General features: G+C 34.2%; 1 protein-coding gene across 8 annotated transcripts in view; it reads right to left on the bottom strand.

Moving 5' to 3' along the window:
• Window positions 1–22322, bottom strand: part of PHF14 (PHD finger protein 14) — a 152587-nt gene that overhangs the window by 107349 nt on the left and 22916 nt on the right. For all 8 annotated transcript variants that reach the window (XM_052696939.1, XM_052696938.1, XM_052696940.1 and 5 more), the window contains exons 6-13: window positions 18288–18399; window positions 16084–16221; window positions 14102–14248; window positions 10267–10537; window positions 9595–9701; window positions 8347–8442; window positions 6693–6796; window positions 5166–5297 (exon numbers count right to left, since the gene is read on the bottom strand). In XM_052696939.1, the coding sequence (XP_052552899.1) occupies window positions 5166–5297; window positions 6693–6796; window positions 8347–8442; window positions 9595–9701; window positions 10267–10537; window positions 14102–14248; window positions 16084–16221; window positions 18288–18399 (1107 nt within the window). The remainder of the gene's footprint in view (window positions 1–5165; window positions 5298–6692; window positions 6797–8346; window positions 8443–9594; window positions 9702–10266; window positions 10538–14101; window positions 14249–16083; window positions 16222–18287; window positions 18400–22322) is intronic.

The raw sequence follows: 22322 nt of genomic DNA, 5'->3' as shown, positions 1-22322 counted from the left end.
AAATAAATGTACTTCGTTATTTGTAGTTAAATATTAATAAACACTTGAGAGAAATCATGCCCATCACGCAACAAGCTAAAAGAATAAGTGTTGTGTATGTACTGACTTCTTCATCTATGAATAGTCAACAGAAACAGTTTTGCTCCTGTAATTTCAACTCATGCGATCTTAAAAAGCTAACAGTCTTGCCTTTATTTGAAATGCCATTGCTGATTACTGGTATATTGCTTTTAGTCCAAATTCCAATTCCTGTTCAACTCAACAGAAATACTACATACAAAATGCCTTTATACGGCATTTTTAACAAAGGCTACTTCTGATATATGTTTCCATATATATATATATATATATTTTTTAACATACCAACTAAAAAAAAAAAGGACAAAAAAGAAGTCCATCCCACTGATGGTCTTACAGTCTATTCCAATAGGAATCAAATCAAATTAAACAACTAGCTACACCTACAGCTACAGGCAATAGCAGGCTGCTAGACAAACCAGTGGCTAACAAGTTAAATTGCAGAGGGTCTAATCCTGGACTGAGGAGACATTACTAGTGTGACCTTGGTGAAATCAACAAATTTCTGCTTTAATTTTTCCATGTGTAAAATTCAGATAATTGCTGCTGCATTACAATGTTATGAAGATTAATCTTTCTTATCGTTAACGCACTTCAGACCACATGATAGTGCTAGTGGCATTTACTGATCTAGAAAAACAGAAGTACTACAAGGCAGACAAGGCAGGAAAGTTATCACTGTATGAAGATTTCATTAACAAATCACAAGAAAGTCAGCCCTTCATTGACACTGCAGCATCAGTCACATTTATATGGAAAGCACAACTAAAATCATTTGATATGATCTGCTTACACTGACGTAAGCAATAGATGTGAAACTGTTCCTAAAGTGCTATTCTGAGCAATTCTCACAAACAAAAAAAAATCCCCACTATTATGGTAAAAGCATGTACTGTACGTAAAATAAATAAATAATAATTTAAAAAGCCATGAAACAACTATAATTAAAGAACTGCATTAAAAATGTTCTATAAAAGAAAAAGCAGTGACAGGGATCTTACGAAAATGTCTGGAGCTGGTAACCTAGCCTGTTGAATCTGACATTCTGTATCATTAACATTCCCATTGTTTAGCTGTAAACTGCTAAAAGGAAAAGACATGTTACTCTTCCCTCCATACGCTCAGGCAATTGCACAGAAAACAAACTATGTAGACCTGTAAGGCACTCTAATTTCACCAGGGCTCTATTTAAACACAAATATGTTACTGTAATTTTGATGGAGAAGATAATAAGCATTTAATCCAAAAGCAAAGATACTTCCTGCAGGTTTCTGAAATTCCATTTCTACGACAAAGCTTATTCTGAAACAGGTGGTAAAAGTCTCACAGCAATCAAAGAAGAAAGGAAGTTACACAAAAAGAAAGCTGCAAAACCACAGCATGGTGGGAGGTAGGGGGTAAACACAGAACAAAACCTTACTAATACACCAAAGATGAAGAGGAAAAAAAGTTATAAGCACGAACTTCCAAGGAAACTCTTAATTTACTGAAATAGCCTCTACTATCACAGGTAACTACATCTTATCAACTCTTTTATAAAGCAGTCAAGCTATAAAGTTGTTTTGTTGTTAGCTCCCAAAGGATCCACAGAAAAGCTATTACAGAAATACAGTCTTCTATGTTGGAAACAATCTTCTTAACTTTCAATTCCTATTATGGTTTATAACACGGTTCTTGAATTTAAAGCACTCTTTTTTTCCATTCTGCTATTTAATCCCAATATATTCATAGAAAGCACAGAACTCCCATTCCTTCTCTGGCAATACTAAAGTCATGTTCATTTTATTTTGTCTCTTCAATGACAATCAGTGAATTGAGAACCTATCACAACAGGTCATCTTCCCATCTGTTCAGACTATGTCTTAATTAGCAAGTATTGCTATGCAGCACAAGTAATTTGATAGGAACAACAGTGCTGAAGATTCTATTTCTGTACATGGCTTTTGTTTTGCTTTTACTCTGGATTTGCTTAATCTAGCCTCAGGGAAAATCAGTAGTTAATGTAATAATCTTCTGGACTCATCTGAAAAGAATGCAGTAACCATGTTCCATGGTCCGCAATGCGAACTGCAAAGCAGCAAGTGATTTACTCCAAGCTGCACATTAAAATGTTGAAATAGATTTGCCCCCTGTAGAAAACTGGAGACCATAACTGAACATAATGTTCTGGGCATACTATCCATGTCTTACAGCAAAGCACCACAGCATGGCTTAACAGAAGTTTCCTATATTTCAGATGTGATTTTCTGTTCTTTTTTAAACTTACTGTAAAAATTCTTGTAGTATAAGTAAGGTAAATTCCATTACATTATTGGACATCAACTAAACATGACAAGAGATTTGACAGCCAAAAAAAACACTTTCAACATAAAAACCTACTCAACAGAAGTATGACTTCCTTAAATGACCATTAAATACATAATTCTGAGAGCTTTCACACTGATAATAATGCTGCTTTCTTGCTTCCTTTTATGTGAAAACAACAACAAAAAAAAGGCTTCTACATCTTTTCAAAGGCAAATACAAATGCCAAATTTAAACAAAAGTTAAATGAAGGAACTGCAACATTTTATTCCCATGAGTAATGGCATTATTCAAATCTTCAGACATCTGTTTATGTATTGGTCATACAAAAAACATTTCCTTCCATCAACAAAGATAACACTACCATGGTATTACTACAACCGCCATAACTTCATGATGCAGATACAAGTTGTTGTTTTTCATACCACAAAACGTTTTAAGTCTCATGAAAACATTTTACTTTAGGGTAAGCACCTTAAGACCAAAGAGTGCTTTCTTCTTGCAAAGTTTTAGGAAATAGAGCATGAATATATATTTTAACCTAGAAATAGATAAAAATGGAAAACTTAAGGCCTACGTTACCAATAAAACAAGGCCTACGTTACCAATAAAACAAAAAGGAACATTTTGAAATTATCTTTGTGAAGTCAGGACATCTAGAAACACTTTGAAATTATAATTTGGGTTTTCTTTAATGAATTAGCCCTTAAATATTACCATGGTTTTAATCTTTTTCTTACATTTAATAGTGGATTTATTTCAACAATTCCAAAATCCATTTTTGTAAGCCACAATGTAAATTCGTAAAAAAAACAATGAGCATGAAATGGACAAAAATAAAGAACAATTAACCATGGAATAACCTCATTCTAAACCAACCAAAGATTAAATAAATATACAGGTATAAATTAAATGACAGCTTTGTTGCCAAACCTCTTATAAAGGCTTAATTCAGTAATTATAAAGTAAGTTATTACCAGTGATAATGAAATGGAAAACAAAAATCAAGAAAATTTTCAACTATTTCCTGTTTTCAATGTGGATTAAAGTCAGTACTTTTAATCACTTCAAATAAAATATTTCAACTTGTCTAACATTTCAAGGAATTTCCCACAATAGCCATTTTGTTACTTAACCTTTTGCTTAAATTCACATTATATTCTACAGAAATATCTGGAAAGCACATCAAAAAAATCTGCATTTTTATTCACTGCTTAATCAAAAGATTAAAAATTTATTCACAACAGCAGGAGGGAAAAACCTGCTGAACTCCAACTTAGATTAAGGGTCCATTCAATGTGCTCTCTACTGATCCTGAAAAGAATACATAAAGGCATGTAAACGATGAAAAGAATGTAATCAATACAGATCAATTTGTCTGCTATAATCTCACTCTCTAGAATAAGTCTTAACTAATTAGAAGTAAAAGCAAATTCTGTGATCTGAGGTATAACTGAAGCATGAATTAACAACAAAGATAAGTCAGAACTTTGAAATAAAAGCATGTGCTACCTGTCCTATTCTGTCCTATTGAGAATTACAGTTTCACATCTTTGACCAATGGCTGTTAGAGAGCCTTTTCAACTCAAGTTAAAAAGCAGGAGAAAAAAAAAAAAAAAAAAAAAAAACCGAACATCCTGTAAAAAATCTCCAAGTAACTGCTTCATAAATTTGACCAAAGATATGATTAGAATTTCTTTAAAATAGCCAGAAGTCCAAAATCATGTATTGAATAATTTAAGGGAAACTACGTTCAGAAAAAAATTTAGTGAGTGAATCTAAGCTTTTCAGCTTTTCAAGTAAATCTCAAATTATTAAGTTCACTAGTATAAATTCAGGCTGTATTGTATTATGATAAAAACAAAGAAAAAGAAAAGAGACTTCCCATTTCAGGTATCAGCCACCTTGATCTGCACACAATATATCATCAAAATAAAGCAGAAAATATCATTTAGATGTTATTTGGAATTGTAAAGAAAAATGTAAGTGATATATTAAAAAAAAATAGAAGCAGAGTTTTCTCGATTATAATCGCTACATTGTATTTTCAGAAGGAATTCTTAGTATATATTCATCTGGTATCTTAACATTCAGACTAGGTGATGACAATTCCTAGAGATGCTGTACACTAAATTTTTTCCAGATAAAAACTGTTCCCAACACACTTCAGAGCACTTCAGAAACATGCTGAACAGAGAGTAATACAGTAATTCTAGTGCAATTAGAAATCAGCACCTCTACATTTTAGCAGTTCTCTATTATAACACTTAGCTTTTGTTCTGCTCCACTTCCACAAAAGTAATTTTAATTCATGGAAACGTAACTGTAGTAAGTACATTCATACATGTGCTTTTGCCATTGCAGAAGACAGAATTAACCCAAGATTTCCTATATTGCAATAAAATGATTTACCACTAATAAATTTACTTTTAATTACTTGCAAGTATTTTCTTAAATATTTAGACAGAAGAGCTGTGTATCTGTGCCCTGAGACAAACAAAACCAAGTTGTTCATTTCCTGTGGTTTTCTAATATTATTACATATCATAATCAGCAATCACAGAAAGCAAAAGCTAAGAAAAGTAAAGTTGTAACCTATTTGTATGAGGACACTAATAAGAAATCTTTGCCACATTACATTTTACCTGCAGTCATTCCTGCTGAAAATAAAATAACCCTAACCTAAGATAGCAAAATTTAAAACAATTTGTTAGCTAGTTCATGCTTATGTCCTAGTTTAAGTACAGATGTAATGTAAGATAAATAACCAATTGCATTCTTACCAGTAACTGTTCTTGGTCTTCCTGGGCATCCTTGTAAGAGGTGGATCCAGACAACCAAGGTGATAATGGAGTTTACAAGTGTCACACAGTAATAGGAGGTGCTGATCATGATTCTTCTTGCAAATTCCACAACTTTTTAATGTAGGCAGTAGAAAAACATTATAATTACATTTGAAATTACAAAGATCAAATGACAGTTTCAGTATCAGCATGTGGCAACTACTTTCACATAAGTGCATAACTATTTTTATGGAACTTCTACCTATATACAGTAAAACGTAAAAGACACCTAATGTAGTTAACAATAAAGAGATCTTCAATCTAATTGTTAAGGACTTTTAACCAGTGAGCAATTACTTGATAATCAGACAAAACATATTAATGGCAAATGGAAAAGAATACTATCTTTACCATCCAAATACTTAAACAGAGAAACTATACCACTATTATCAGTCTTAGTAATCAGACTTATTTCAATAATGCAAAGACCTCAAAACAGGTCTGTGCTGCTATTACACTAGGTAATATACCAGCTAATAGAAAATTACATTTCACTACTATTATTTTAATGGAATTAATATTTTCGTTCAATTATTTCCAAAGGATCGGATGTTTATTGATCTTCTTATAGGAGGAGCTAAATGACTAGACTGTGAATGAAACAGAATGTAACTTCCATTGTTTGTCTACATGTGTAAAATCGTGAAATCCTCACCCCTCTCACATGCTCTCAAGATTTCAGCCTCTCACAATACTAGAATCAACTTATCAACTTCTACATCTTCTTTGTTTATCCTAATAGCTGGGCAAGATACTGTTTATATTCTGTGGTTAGAGGAATGACAGCTGCCCTCTCCATAAGCCACTGACTGCCACTTCCCAGCTGGCAGCAAGATAAATATATTCAAGAGTATGGTCATGTTCTGAGATATCCTAGAATATACACCACCTTTAAGGTTACTTAAAATCTCATCAGTAGCTTTATAAACATACAGCAGGTGAAATAACGTGTACATTAGAGTAAGTGAATATTTTCTTGGAAGTAAAAAAAAAAAAAACAAAAAAAAAACCCACAAGTAGGGAAATTTGAAAAACGAGATATCCCAAAGCATGACAGTCCAAATAAAAAGTAAATAAAAAGTATTTTTATATGATAGGTACATTATGCACCCAGCCAGTGACTAAATAGTAGTTCACAAAATCGTCAATACGGATGATTACGTTGAAAAACACAATACAACCAGTTAAAAATTTTGTATCACACATTAAAAAAAGACTGAATCAATTGTAAAGTTACCTTTGTTCTCAAAGCACTGCTATTATGTTAGCAAAGGAAAAGCTCATTGATGTATGCTAAGGGGAATAAATGATTACTTCCTCAACATAGCCTTCAGAAATAAAGCATTTAAGACAATTCTGAAGCATTTTGTTAATCAAAATTTAAACAAACTATTTTCTCTCACTAATTTTTTGAAACTGCAACTTAATAAAAAAAAGTATCCATTCTGTCAAGACTTCATTACTTGCCTATAAAGTACAGCTGGGAGCGTAGATGTCTTTTGTGTTCCCCCTTCCTTTTTACTTGGTTTTCTTTCCTTAGGAGCACGTAAAATTGCAGGTATGTTCAATTTCTATTGGATATGAACAAACACAGTACAATAAGTCTTGGGACTTTTAAAGAATTTCATTCCAATCTCAATACATGAAGAACAGGACTCAAACTGAATAGGAAATGGCTCAGCCAGCTATTTTGCAAACAAAAGCAACTACAGATGTTTACAATACAAATTCATATTGGGATAACGTATTATTATATTCATTTTTCAATTTAGTAAGCACAATGAACTACTAGCACTTAAAAAAAATAATTTCAAGCTTTAAGACAGAAGAAAGGACAAATATGTATAGGTCTACCAAGTAGAAATAAGGAAAGCAAAATTCACAGAACTGACAGAATAATGGTAAGACAGTTTGCTTTTCACCCAACATTCCTACTACACTGATGCTCAATAGGTTAATTAGAAAAATTATCTTATTGGACCAAGCCTTCCACAAAGCAGACAAGATTCTCTTTGGATTTCTAGTAATCTGCAGTACGCTGGCTTCCCAGACAGCAGCCATCTATCAAAGTCATTTCTCAGCAGCCCCATGGGTCTGCATCTGTTCAACCAACTGGAAAAAAAGTCATGCAAGCTGTGCAAATGAGTTCTACTTCTTTTTTTTTTTTTTTTTTTTTTTTTTCTTTTTGGTAACATTTGCCATCAGGAGATATATTTGTGAATACTTTTTTCAAACCCATCTTAAAAAGGAGAAAAAAATCCTTATCTAAAAGACGCAATGCAATGTATTGCTTGAAGTATTTTTTTCACATGTAGGAGCAATAGGCTGACCAAAAAGAACAAGAAAAAAAGAACATTAACAAAGTATGAACTAAAGCTCCACAAACAAAGGCTAAGTTTCATTTCCTGAACAGCACCACAAACTAAGCAGTAGCAAAAGTCATCACAAAATTATGCTTATCTGCATTTTCACAATGAACAATTTACTCAATCTTTTTTAAAATTGTAAGAGAAAATCATTTCAACCTCTCTCTGAAAGCTAAAATGTCTACTGTCATTTAATATTTTTTTATATCAAACACATAAATACTGTTCTCTCTTTTCTACATCAAAGGGAATCTTTTCTGTATCAAAGGGAAAAAAAGATAACTATTGGCAACAGGAAATAATTCAAATCTTCTGTTCTCCTACTTTTTATATTCATTTTTACCAAATACTCTACTCTGTCCACTTTGAAAAACAACCATGTACATAGTGTATCTTATATAAGCCACAAAGTTCTCATAACATTTGAAGCCTGCAGTAAACAAAGACAACATAGGGACAAAAATGGTGAGATTAACTTGTGTTTCATGTTCAGATTCAGAAAGATGACAGGTCAATCAGTTCTAACAAACACAAGAATTTTGTAAACAAGATCGCTACTACAACATAATTAAACTACAGATTTCCAGTGGTTTGCAGAGTCTATACATTTCAATCAGGGAACATTATCCAGAGAACGAAGCCTAGGTCTGATCAAATCAATTTATTTGGCCACAAAAGTGACATGCAGAACCAAAAACGTTCACCCTTGGAAAACTAGGTCAACCTATGAGCTATAAAAACAAAATGAAACCAACCTGTCCAATGATTCTACCCAGCAGAGCCCAAATGCCTTGCCCTTCATTCCGTAGTTTTCCATTCATATTTTGTAGCTCTTCCAAAGATTCACAAAGCTGAGCAGTTAAAGGAAAAAAAAAACAGGAAAGAAATCATTAAAGTACGTTTAATAAAATTTCTTTAACTTCTTACCTATCAAAGGTGCATTACTTTATTGGAAAACTGAAAAAAAATGGATGCATATCAAAATAGCTGAGATCACTGTGATTCTTCAGCAACTTAAAATGAAAACGTGGGCAGCCATCTGTTTTAAGACGATGATCTGAAGCATTTTAGCATAAAAAGGAGATTCCATAAATAAAATTAGAAAGTAAAGTTCAAAATACAGCAGTGTCTCATATGTACTGCCCCTACCACTTAAGCAGCAAAATTATAGCAAGTGACCATCAAAATGATTACAGTTCTAATTTGCCATACTGAAGAACTTTCACTCACTCTACTGGAGAAACAATTTATTAAAAGGATGTAAAGAGAAAAGGGATATTTTTTTCAGGAAGTAATCATACAGCATATGCAACCTTTTCATGTGGATAAAAGCCTCCCTCTTCCAGTCTCCCTTTCCCTTCAAACTCTGCAACTCATATGAGCATGCTGCTTCCTTTACATACACTCTCATTTAAAACACATGGCTACCAGTTTAAGAGTTAATGACAACACTATCTTTTGTTACCAGTAATCACCGATTGGTCCAATACTGAATGGAGCAAGAATTGTAATGTCATCTGTTACAAAAGCATTCTTATGATCTATTTAAAATATTTAAATGTTAAAGAAATAGTTATTGAGTAAAACACGTGCATTAAAAAAAAGTTTAAATTACAACTGCTATGTTAGAAATTTATGGAGGAAAGGACTGTAAACCTGTTGTCTCAAAGTCTCAAATGAAATGCATATTAAGAACAAAAAAATAAACAGCCTTAAGATTGCTCTTAGGAGAGGGCTCTGTCTGTGATTTGTTACTGAAACTATCTGTGGGGACAATTAAAGAATCAGTGCACAGGCAATGTTGACTCTGCTGGTATACTGAGATGGGGGGGACCAATAACCACAGAAAATTTTAAGAAGAATATTATAAAATATTACTTTTCTTTAAAGACCGAATATTATCTTTTTCTTTCTAAGACATTCTTTTTGAAAAGTGAAATGCTATCAAAGTTAATAGTAGCAATATTAAACAGTACAATGGTTCATTATCCTTTTTTCCTCACCTTATTATACTCCACATGAAGCTTTTCTTGCTCATTTTCTAATTTGTCCTTGATATTCCTCTGCTCAGCCATATTCTCCTGGATTTGAATCATGCGCATATTTCTCTCTATTTAAAAGAAAATTTCTTTATTTTCTAGCCTTGGCTATGTTTTCAAGTTCTACACACTGTAAAAGTGGAGCAACAAAGAGCATTTTTATTTAAAAATTTTAAAAAACCCCACACAGTTATAGGTTTATTACACAGCCTTGGCAGAATGAACATTCCTAACATTTACTTTTTGCTGTATACAATAACCTAGTACAGTTATTAACGGTGATCTCTGATCAGCTAATCCACAGGACAGTCAACGTCAAAAACATGCCAAAAACACTAAGGAAAGCATAAAAAAGATACTAAAGGCACCTAAGCTTCCAATCCCCTCTTAAAATTGACACCTTTGCCCGTTTGTGTTTGAAAGATGTTTCTCTTCTCCCAAAATCCTTTAAAAAGAAAAGTCATTAACATTCTGCATATTGGGCAATAAGGTTTCTGACCAAAAATGAAAAAAAAAAATTCCTATTTGCCTATTAACAAAGAAATACTAGAGAAAAAAAAGAAAAAAAAAAAAAAAGTACAAATACAGCAAAATGATTATTTTTCTTTGAGAAGAATATGCGATTTTGATCCTTACCAAGATAGTAATTGACAAAATCAGCAGTGAGGGCTGGTTGTTTATGTTTTCTTCTTCCATCAACACTGGAACTAGTATCTGAAGTATCAACTGGAAAAATGTCTGTACTAATTCCCATTAATTCAGCTTTGCGCATAAGCTTGCGAATGGCTGAAGCACTGCTAGTGAGTGGTCGTGGTAGCTTCTCCCTGGGAACCCAGGCCTGTGGCCTGGTGGTACGAGCCAGCTCTGCCTTGGCACGATACTGCTGTAGTCTGGCATTGATTCGAGCCTACAACAAAAACTTCCATGAAATAAGAATTTAAGGGAACAATTCAAAATCATTTTTGAGCTCCAAAGCTTCTGAAAGAGACTGCATCTTATTTTCAGTTTAAAAGCTGAAGAATCTAATAAATACTGTTTTAATTACAACATTTTGACTCAAAAAATACACTAACAGACATTTGATTTTACTTCAAAAAGCATATTTCAATAGCATTATCCTTTCACTAGGTTTTAAAAGATTTCACTGATTCCTTGATGACGTTACTTCATTAACATGAATTATTGCTGGCTTCAGACAATCCTTTCCAAAACTGATAATCTGATGGAACCATGAAAACTCATTGGGAAAAACCTTGGCTGACCTGTCAAAAATACATTAAGCTTGGCCATCAGGTCAAAGGAGTTGATCCTCCCCCTGCACTCTGCTGTAGTGAAGCCACATATGAAGGCTCGTGTACATTCCTGGAGTCCTCACTTCAATAAAGGCAGGAAACTTCTAGACAGCTCAACAGAGGACAAGAAGGATGATTAGTCTGGAGCACCTCCCTTACGAGGAAAAGCTGAGAGACCTCCAACTGTTCAGTGCAGAGAAGACAGAGGGGAGATCTTACCAATACTTACAAACACCTACTGGATGGGTGCCAAGAGGATGGAGCCAGCCTCTTTTCAGCAGTGCCCAGGTACAGAACAAAAGACAACGGGCACAAACTGGAACACAGGAAGCTCCATATGAGCGTAAGAAAGAACTTATTTACTTTGAGAGTGACAATAGAACAAGATGCCCAGGGAGGCTGTGGACTGTCCATGTCTTAAAAGTATTCAAAACCTACTTGGAAGCTTTTCTGTGCAACCTACTGTAAGGAACCCGCTTTAGCAGGTTAGTTGGACTAGATGATCTCCAGAAGTCCCTTCCAAACTCTGTGACTCTGAGATCTATGTGAGCAGTAAAATTTGGTGAACAGTATTTTTGCCCTATGACATTCTTTTGTAGGAATTCCTTTTTCAATGCCCTCTCTTTTTACAATGTTAAACTAGTTTATTATAATATGCCAAAGCCTTAGCCCAAAGGGAACTGAAATCAGCAGAAGCTCACAATATGTGTTGTTGATGACATCTGTACATTTGTGACCATATGGGAGATCAGACCCAGATCAATCAAGTTGTTGCTGACAGTTGGAAAAAATTGTCTTGTGGGAACTCTATGCAGCAGCAAGTCTGGCAGAAAATGACATCAATATACAAACCTTCAGAGGCTAAGTTTCAGCTGACTATGACTTAGAAGTTGTTCATTTGCCAGTATAAAGAAGCAGCTAACCCAATCTTACTATCCCACCGTATGGTATGAAATACTCCTGAGACAAAAGCAAAAAAGTTTGCTTTTCTATATATGCCATGGGTAAGGAACATCTTTGATTACAAACAGCATTGCTTAAGGTTTTGTTAATGATGCAGTTTAATACATTACCTTACTAGATCTCGAACATTAACGACCAAGAAACACAAGATTAAGCCCAAAATCTTTTATCTTGAACAAAAGCAGCAAGCATTTAACACCTTGCTTTATTCTTCACCAGAACAAACAAGGATGGCTTGGTCTTGATGCCTCTTTACTTGATGATGTGCTCGGTTTGGAAAGTCATGAAGTCATTTAACGTTGTCGTATTGTCAGAGCCCAATTCCAGAAATAGCTGACAGATCAGACTGACTAGTTTAAACGAAATTCTTAACTGTAAGAATGTATTTAGGTAATTTTGAATTACATACTTTATACATGTAACGTACAATTCCTTTATTGATATAAAGGAAGTATTTCAACATATAATATTTTCCAGCAATCAACAGTTCTAGACAGATATATAACATAAGGATTTTCCTTCTTTTGGGACACAGGACTTGCCAAACCGTTAGCTCAGCTACTCCTGTGAGGGTTAGAAAGCATCAAGCATCACCTTCTTCTCCTCTTGAAACGTGTCTCAAAAATACACTTTCATAGCAACACACAAGTTATTTGTACAACTGCATACTCATTTACCAATATTTGGAAACCTTACTTAAGCTTTAAAACTCCCATGGAAGTAAGTTTCTTTATGTGTGTATATGCATATGTATTCACATGCAAGATATGATTTTGTATGCACTTTGTGCAACTTCCCAATCAAACATTTCTGGTATGTATTATGAAATCTTTGGAGTTCTAAAAGTGCATAGGAACCGTTCAAAAATTATTTCATAAAAACTCCATACTCATGGAGTCTTGCTTTGGTAGAAAGAGCAGAAAGAGAAGAAAATGCAGGGAACTTACTAGTATTAGCAGCACTGTATAACAAATGCAGAGCTCTAACCAAAAGCCTAAAAAAATAAAGCAAGTGTGAGCCACACTGGACCCACATTAATTTTGCAGAACCAATACCTACCACAGTGATATGAATACTATCCAGCATAATGATGTCTCCACTACATAGTGATATTTCACATAATTGAGACATGAGAGCGCTACACATTTATGTAACTTGCTTTCAATCATCTCACACCAAGGCTCAATGCCTCACAGAAATATTTTATTCAAAATTCTTCTGCGACAGTTTGTTTCAGAATGAATATGAACACATGGATCATTCTAAATTTAAGTTTTCTTTGCCTATTTAAATATCCTTGAAGAACTAGAAATATATACTTTTTTTTAAACAAAGATTCTGATCATGTGAAAATTTTCTAGTTATTATACAGCAGTTCTACTTTCAGAAAAAGTTTTTTCTCTCCATAATTTCACTCTTCCATTATTTACAAAGCATCTCCCAAGGCCAACAACAAATCAGGCACAATTCCTTCAAGCAACAAGCTGCTTTTCTACATAGCTACTATTTGTCCACAGAGTTCAGTGCAGCCTTCTCAGATAAAGGAAAAAAATAGCTACACACATTTAAACAAACTCAGGTACACAGATTCCCTTGGAAGTACTGAAATCTTTATATCAATGTATACCAGCTAAACTTATGGAATAACAGTTCTGTATGGTTCAGTCAGTAGACAAGGATACAGATATTGCCTTTCAGCTATCTCCTACTCAGTAGTATGTATATATATATATACATATATATATTAGTATAGAAATACTTAATACATATAAAACAAAAGACAATACCTGCACATAAAATTCCAGTAAGCTCTACAATAAGTGAAAAAGTGATCTCGCAAGGAAAATTTTCAGGCTACCTAACTGTTCAGCTAATTTCAAAATATTATGACAGAAAACAAAAGATTTTCACCGAATAGAAAAAAGCTTTAAAAAAAAAAAAAAATCTATGAATCACAAAGAAAATGTAATTACCATATTTGGGCAAACAAATACAATTTTTTAATTCAGTTAAGATAGATTCCTAGCTGACAATAAGTTGATTGCGAATAGTTCTCAGAAGCCCAAACCTGTATATAATTCACTGATATGTGAACTACATGCCATCAATACATTTCACATTTAATTTCCCTTCAACAATAGCAATCACCCATTCTCTTTCTTTCTTGTTTAGCATGGATGATTGATGCAGATACATTTGTGTAAGAAATATAATACCTGAGCTTCTGGCGAGAGCTGCTTTTCTCTTTCTTGCAAGGACATTTTACAGTAAGACTGTAATGCCAAGTAGTTTTTCCGTTTCCATTTTCTGTCTAACCTGTCCGCATGCTGTTTACAATAAGCAAAAAAAGGATCAGCTATATCCTGTTTCAGAGAAAACAAAGGAGAAGGAACAAAAATCTAAGTTAAGATATACAAAGTCAAAAGGCTCAAAAAAGCACAGATATTGTGCCAAGAGATCATGTATTCAAGCAGACTTTTTTTATTCCAAGTATGCACGTTTCTACATCAATTCTGTCATATTAATATGGTTTACCATATAAAGGGTCTTTCCATCTTTTTCACTGCATGAACCTGAACATTTTTAAATGCATTAAGCAATTAGCTCAGTGCTACTTCATTTCTGCACTATTTTCTCATCCCAGAAAAAAAAAAAATTGCAGAAAAAAATGCAAATGCATTTCACATATAACATTTACAGCTAACTTCTCACTGCTTCACTGTGTTATCTTTTGCATAAAATCCTGCAAAAGACTGACAACTGAGTAATATGAAAGTCAATATATTTCATTTCCTCAAATGACTTTTCAGTGACTTTTGTCTGATTATTAATCTCTCAGATTATTTTTGTTCCAATTTCTACTACTTAGTTCCACCAAATTTGCACATCATAATGGCTGAAAGTTTATAGCAACTTTTAGTATATGCAAACACTGCAAGTAGTTTGCAAATATCTGAGCCAAGATGATATTCACTTTGAGAAGGTACGTTTTATTGCCAGCATATTTTCGAAACTGCTGGAACATCATAATAAATACAAAGATTAAGAAAAACTTGAAGCAGTCTTCCTACATTAGGTAATAAAAATCTTACAAAATAATCAGTCTATCAAATTTTCCTTCGCTCCACCTACAATATGCAGAATAATAAAGTCTGTACAGGTTTTCCTTACAAATGTTTATTTTGATTTAGATTCTCAGAGTGAGAACAACTTACTCTAAGAAATAAGCAGCTCCCTCAAATGAGTTTGTTTGTTTTTTGTTTTTTTTTTTAAGATCTTGATTAAAAATATTTCAGTTACAGAAAACGTGTAAAAAATTTAATGGTGAAAAGACAAGAAAATATAGATGCCTAGAAAAAATTCACATAGCTTTTGAAGAATCACTGTTTAATATAATTTATTAGGGAAAGGAACACTGAGGTAACTGCAATCTTCCTATTTATCAATCTCACAGATACACACAGTTTTGTGATCTCTTAAAGGGTCACCATTAGGTAGTTTGTTTTTTCATAAACAAAAGCTTTAGTGTCAATAGTGCAGGTAGTGCTTATAAGTGTGTTGCCTGTCATACCTCCTAAAGCAATAAGTTGTTAAATTGTGCAAATGTGAACATAACACGCTTAATCAAAATGATAAAAAACAAAATGAAGTTTGGCAGTCAGGACTGTTTTAATTATATTAAAAGGAGAATGACTGGTAAGAGCACGGATTAAAAATGTATCAGGAAGTTATAAACGTTTGCAGTGGATTCAATTTCTTTCTACAAGGAAAGTCATAAACAATTTGAAAGAAACACTGGAAGAAATGCACAAAAATAGCAATGCAGTTAAATGTCTTAAGACATCTGTACAGTCTTAGACAGTCGTATAGTTTATGAAACAGAGAATACTATACTACACTGTGACACGTCAATCCAGGTGAAGTTCAATAAATAGATTTAGAGTTCATCCCTCATTTATCTACACAATATTAAGCTGACTTTTGTATAACATTCTCTATTCCTTTTCCTGTGTCATTTCAAAAGATGGTCAGAGTTGGAGAATTTCACGAACAAAGAGCCCTCTCCGCACAGTTCTTTTCCTTGGCCTACCACTTGACTCTGAAATAGTGAATAAGAAGGGCAGCATTTCAGGCTTTCCTCACAGGCTTTTCATGCAACCCTTTGATTGTATCTTTTCCATAGGTACACCAGAACTACCTCTTCTGCCGCTGCTTCTGAGAGCAGGCCTTCCTTCTGAGCACAGGTCACATGGAAATAAGCTCTGCACATCCCAGCATCACAACTGATGCATACTCCAGTTCTGGCAAAACGGGGATCTTCACAAAAACTGCATTCCTGAATAAGAAAGGGTAGAAAAATGTTACACTAAGTACTGTAGGTGCATTTTGCTTAATATTTCATTGTTTACTTCTTACATAGAGATATCAAACAGGTTATGAGTTAACTCCAGCTCAATACAGGAACCGGGTGTGTTGCTAACATATGACAATATTTAAAGCTTCACCAATACCAAACCCCAACAACTGACCTCATTTTCAAGAAGCAATAGAAAAATGCTTAAACAATCTTAAGAACATATAGGATGAACTTATATCCTCTGGATGACTGAAAGCCATAGATAACTACATAACTTTCTTTTGATAAGCTATGAATCAGTAGCTAGTGGGTGACAATGGATGAAAAAGTAACACAGAAATGTAAATATCAATAAATAAGTTTACAATTCACATAAGCACAGTATTAAGGTTTTGGCTACATGCATTCTAAGCATAGCTGTTTTCAACACAGCAAACTGTTATCCACTAATATGGCCTGGAAAAAATATAAACTTAGCCAGATTAGTTCCTTGGTCTGAGTCACCACAAATTCATACTGAACAGCTGTTCCAGCAAACTAAAGCAATGAGTGCCTAAGCAGGAATAAGCAAATGGGAGCAATGCTGCTATCCAGTGCGTAAAGATGACCTAAAATTACACAGCCGTGTATTTCTTAATCTCTCACACGCTGAGTATGAAGCAAAGCTGTGTATCACCTACAGAAATTATCTCCATGCAGATAGTTAAAGAACAACAGAGAGGAAATGCAAACGAAATTCAGTGACAGAACATTCTCGAGACACTGCAGACACTTCCTTAAAAGGCACTCTATCTGTAAAATAACACATAACAGAAAATAAACTAATTGAATCATATATTATTATTTTAAACCAATACTCCAGGGGGAAATTCAGCTAAGTAAGCTGTAACTTCCACACTTGATTTGACAAACAAGGAGAGTTTACAGCTCTGTGAGAGTAATGAATCCTCATACGTGCAGTTCACTCATCTCACTCAGAGTAAACCTTGCACCTATAATGCCAATAAAAGGAACACGTATGATTCACTGCAACAATAAGGCTGTAAGACTTTGTAAGGAAAAAAAAAAAAAAGGGGGGTGGGGAGGCAAAAAAGCTAGCAAACATTTCTAAGCAATGCTAAATACCCCAGTGGACTCATGTTGACTGTGCTCCTCACACAAAGAAGCACCATGCAGGCCAAAGTGCTTTAATTTATCTTTTAAAGTTTCTGTATTTTTAAACGGTTATTACATATTCTAATTTAGTATTCAGCTTGACAAACTGACACCCTAGGAAATTTACAATGCATCAATTAAGCATTAGAGAAGCAGTAGCACAGCTATCTTTCCTTACATTAGCCCAGCAAATATAGATTCTCTGCAATGTTTCCAGGGTTATAGCAACAATATCAAGCAAATTAGTGTTGGTCTTTGCCATTTACAATGACTTTCTGTATGTTTTGTGTACGACCACCTTCGACCACAACTGAGCATATTTATATGTAAAAAAACTTTTTAATATTACAGACAATTTTCCATTCAGGTTTAGAGTCCCATACTCTTATTTTGTTTTCATGCTGGTGGTGCAAGGAGGTTAATATTGCTTTCTAGCAACCCTATGCATTCTAGTTTATGATTACAAAGAACTTAAAGTAGTTCTTACTGAATATACATCTGTATCTTTCTTAATCCTCAAATCCTCCACCTCAATTTCCTTTCCTTCATTTCACATCCCATAAATCCTCTTCTCTCTCCATTCACATTTTGGCAATCTGCCACTAACTGACTTTAAAAGAAGGTAACTGACACCTGTGTAAAAAAAAAATAAGGGAAACTGAGAGACAAAGAGCAATAGAAATTACAGAGAACAACAATAAGGGAAAAAAAACAGCTGTAAGAAAAAAAAAAAGGAGGGATGAGCAAAATTACAGGAAACATGAATTTTATCACATTTTCCTTTGTAAATCTCACTGCTATAAACACAAAATAAGATTGAAGACATATTATTTCTATGTAAAAATGTGAAATAAAGCTACTGGTAAGGAATATGAATCTTCTTAACTTACCTTGGCACCATACTTTGAATAATTCATTTCTGTAAGCGTTACTGGCCGCAATTTGTCAATATCTCCAAATGCCACTCCTGGAACGTAGAGGGCACAAACAATATGGACCCACCTAAAACAGCAAATAAATTTAGATTACTGTTATCAGTATTTTGTTCCCATATTACGCTCATCATTTGCAGATTTTTAAGTACTGTGTAAACGATACAGATGCTAGAAAAAGATGATCTAAGTGAAAACACATTAGAAGCAGGGAGGGAATGTGCATTTGGAATTTAAAAGCTAAAAACGAATAGCAGCAAGTTTTTGGTACAACTGTGATTGCTTTGCTTGTCTGGATCAACAAGAATACCCTCACATTCTGTTCTGATGATTCTTAAGTAACGTTTCACATCACTGTTTATGCTGCAGGAAAAGTATATTAAGATTTTGACATTACCTACAAAACCTAGACAGACCAATAGGGTGAGATGGTGGAAGTGAAGATTGGAGCTACAAATTCATACAGGTAGTAAGATAAAAATTACAGAATCACAGAATCACCCGGTTTGGAAGGGACCTCAAGGATCATGTAGTTCCAACCCCCCTGCCTAGCAGGGCCACCAAAGATAAAAATTCCTGTAACATTAACAACTACCTACAAGTCATTAACTCACTTCATTCTAAGGAATGCTTAGTAAATCTAATCAAAGCCTTAGCACCAATCAGTTCATTCTGTTGTATTCCACAAGGCTCAGAAAAACATCACAGAATCACAGAATGGCCAGGGTTGGAAGGGACCTCAAGGATCATGAATCGCCAACCCCCCTGCCACATGCAGGGCCTCCAACCTCCCCATTTAATACTAGACCAGGCTGCCTAGGGCCCCATCCAGTCTGGCCTTAAACATCTCCAGGGACAGGGTATCCATAGCCTCTCTGGGCAGCCTGTTCCAGCACCTCACCACATCTTCATGAACGCACAACCTATTCTTTTCACAAAGAAATCAAGATACTACTTTTTAATTTTGCCCTCCAAAAATGCCACATGCAAAATAAGATTTGTACCCTTGAAATACAGAGATCACTCAGATGTTAATAAAAGTCTTGTAAATTCTGTTAGGCTTCTTTTCTACATACCTTCATTGATTTAAGATGCTTTAAATTAATTTGCATAAAAGGACGTTACATATACTCACAATTACTATTCTTAAAAAAAAAACACACACAAGGCTCTGGTTGAAGATTTTGATAGTAAGCTTAGGATACTGGTTGCCTTAAAACTTACCCTCCAAAGTTCAGTGTAAAGATACACTTTTCTACAAGCATCTGCCTCTCAATTTAACTTGCAGTTTTTTCACGCTCCAGTAGTGTATTAAATGCTGCTGCACTCAGTAGGAGTTTATCTATGGCAAATCCAATAGCTGGCTACTTACTTCATATTGACCTTCTCAAAATGTTTTAGTACACATCACCCAAGTATTACAGTATTACAGATGTAAACTGCCATTTTGGTGTGATTGGCACACAAGTACCTCATTCCTTTAGTCACCTTTACGAGAACTCAGACTTGAATCTTTACTAAAAAACAAAGAAATCAGTCAAGTTCTCAGCTGAAGCAATTTCAGCTGCTTTTAATACCAGTTCTAAATATTTTCCCGCTCATTTGTTTAGCTGCACATGTTTTAGAAGATTGTAATTAAGACAAATTGGGTAATCAAAGAAGAATAATCTTCCTTGTTACTTTACCATCCATTTTGCTTGGAGCAATGATGACAGATGTTGATTAGGGAAGAAGAAAAACTCTACACCATAACAAGAACAGAATTCATATTCTTGGTTAATAGCATTTTGAGAAATAAAATTTCATAAATTCACATTTATGGTCATGAAACTGAGAGGTTAATGTGAAAAGGCTTCTGTGAGAAACTAAGCACCTAATTATTCTAATGATTCATGTAGGAACAAAAAAATAATTCTAACTTGATTATGAAAGGAAACTGAATAGGTTTGGTTGCGCTTTACTGCAATTTCCAGCCAATGATGCATATAAAGAAACATAGCAATGGACGTAGCATACATCCTTAGCTTGCATTGTCTCATTTCCTAAAGATTTCAAATTTATTAATGAGCAACAGAAAAAAAGAGAGAACAGTATTATTTACATTGGCTAGCATTGTTTTTTTTTCTAGTACATGAACCTACCCTCCTGCCTGTAAGTAAACCTCTACTTACTCATGACAACATATCATGTTACCCAAACACAAAAATACAATAGCAGGGATAATAAACTGATACTTTACTGTCCACAGTCAACCAAGTAGGCATGTGCTTTTGCATAAAGTATCAGAATCACAGATAAAACACTTCTATGTCAATCAAAAACATGCTGCCATTTTATAAGAAATTTCAAGCAATAATGTTTAAAATGTTGCGCAATTTATATTAGAATTATATGAGAAATTAACTAGATAGCAATTAAACTACCTTAAAAAATGCAGGAGAAAAAAAAAAAAACCTGAAACATATATTTCCAAGTGATATTAATTCTAGTACTACCAAGTTGTCAGACAAGTGATTTCAGTCTCTAGTAACATTTTGTCCACACTGTAACATTATGAAAGTAAAAAAAAACTGTTTAAATTAATTGTAACAGTTACACTAGAGCAGCTCCAAAAGTAACACCTCCTGTTTTATTATGTTGGCCCACAATAACGGAAGTGGATATTGGCAGTAGGGCAGTGGAACCGAACCCTTAGGTGAATACATTGTTACATTTTATCTTGCGCAACAGATGGCGGTAGAGGGGCAGTCTGACACGCATTAGAGGCTAAGCTGCATTACTAAATTTCTCTGTGCAGAAGAAATGGCACCCATTATGCATCAATGCCTGCCTAACGTTTGTGGAGACCAACTAGTGGATACTAGCACAGTGAAGCAGTGGGTGGTGTTTCAGCTATGGCAACAGTGGGCCACCTCCACTGGTACATAATTTTACAAGTACAGCATGCAGGCTGGTCTCCGTTGCTGGATGAAATGCATAGCTAAAGGTGGTGACTTTACTAAAAAAAAAAAAAAAATACTGTTTTGTAGCTGAGAATTTTCTCTATCAAGTAGTGTTACTGTGTTCTCTGTCTCTGTCGTAATTTCCATGAAAATCAATAGGAGACATTACTTCTGGAGCAAATTATGTATAAGATGGACTAATCAGAAATTGAGGACTGGAATCCCAAAAATTCTTTAAAACAAGAACAACTTCAAATTCACTGCAAATCTTGACTCATTTATAGAAATTCCCCCCACTAACAGTACATTATTTTCTTGTATTTTCAGCGCTCCCCCTCATAAGATGTATGTGGAAGACACGGATTGAGGAAAAGATTTAACAAGTGTATCTGTAAGACACATCTCAGCTACAAATTGAGAAGCTGAAGTCCAATGCAGGAAGGTAGTTGCTCTCCAAAGATGATGTCAAACAAAGCTTTCCAAAATACCATCCAGAGCTCTGCTGATCTTTTAAGGAGGAGAGGATTTGTCCATTACAGTCCCAGCAATAGTACAAGTTTGTGAAAGACATGAATGGGAGAAAAAAATGTTTTAGCTTACATTACAAGACAGTTAAAGTCATCTAAACATGACTCCTTGTGTTTAAGCACAAAAAACAGTAAACTGTGAAGGCCATTACAACCCAGTAGATGGAGAAAGACCAAGAATATGTTTATACTTCGCTATTTGCTACTACCAAATATGTTGTACCATAACATATAGCTTCATGTAAATGGTCATGTATCTATTGGCTCACACTGAATAACATGAAAGGGCTGAATTTTAAAACATTTGTACTAATACCAGAATTTCTTCCAATTCAACCACAATCGTCAGTAAGATGTCTGCAGACTTCTGCAATCCTACATATCAAGCCTGAAAGTTTCATATGTCGCTGCAAACCTGCAATTTACATAATTGTAAAATGTATGGAAAAATAACTTAATTGCTGCGATCTAAATAATAATATATTCATCAACATTAGCCAAAAAACAGACATAATTGATAACTC

This window comes from Tympanuchus pallidicinctus, unplaced genomic scaffold (assembly GCF_026119805.1).
Source record: "Tympanuchus pallidicinctus isolate F22 unplaced genomic scaffold, pur_lepc_1.0 scaffold3, whole genome shotgun sequence".
Taxonomy (NCBI): domain Eukaryota; kingdom Metazoa; phylum Chordata; class Aves; order Galliformes; family Phasianidae; genus Tympanuchus; species Tympanuchus pallidicinctus.
Note: the sequence above shows the minus strand (reverse complement) of the source record. Positions and strands in the feature narration are given on the sequence as shown.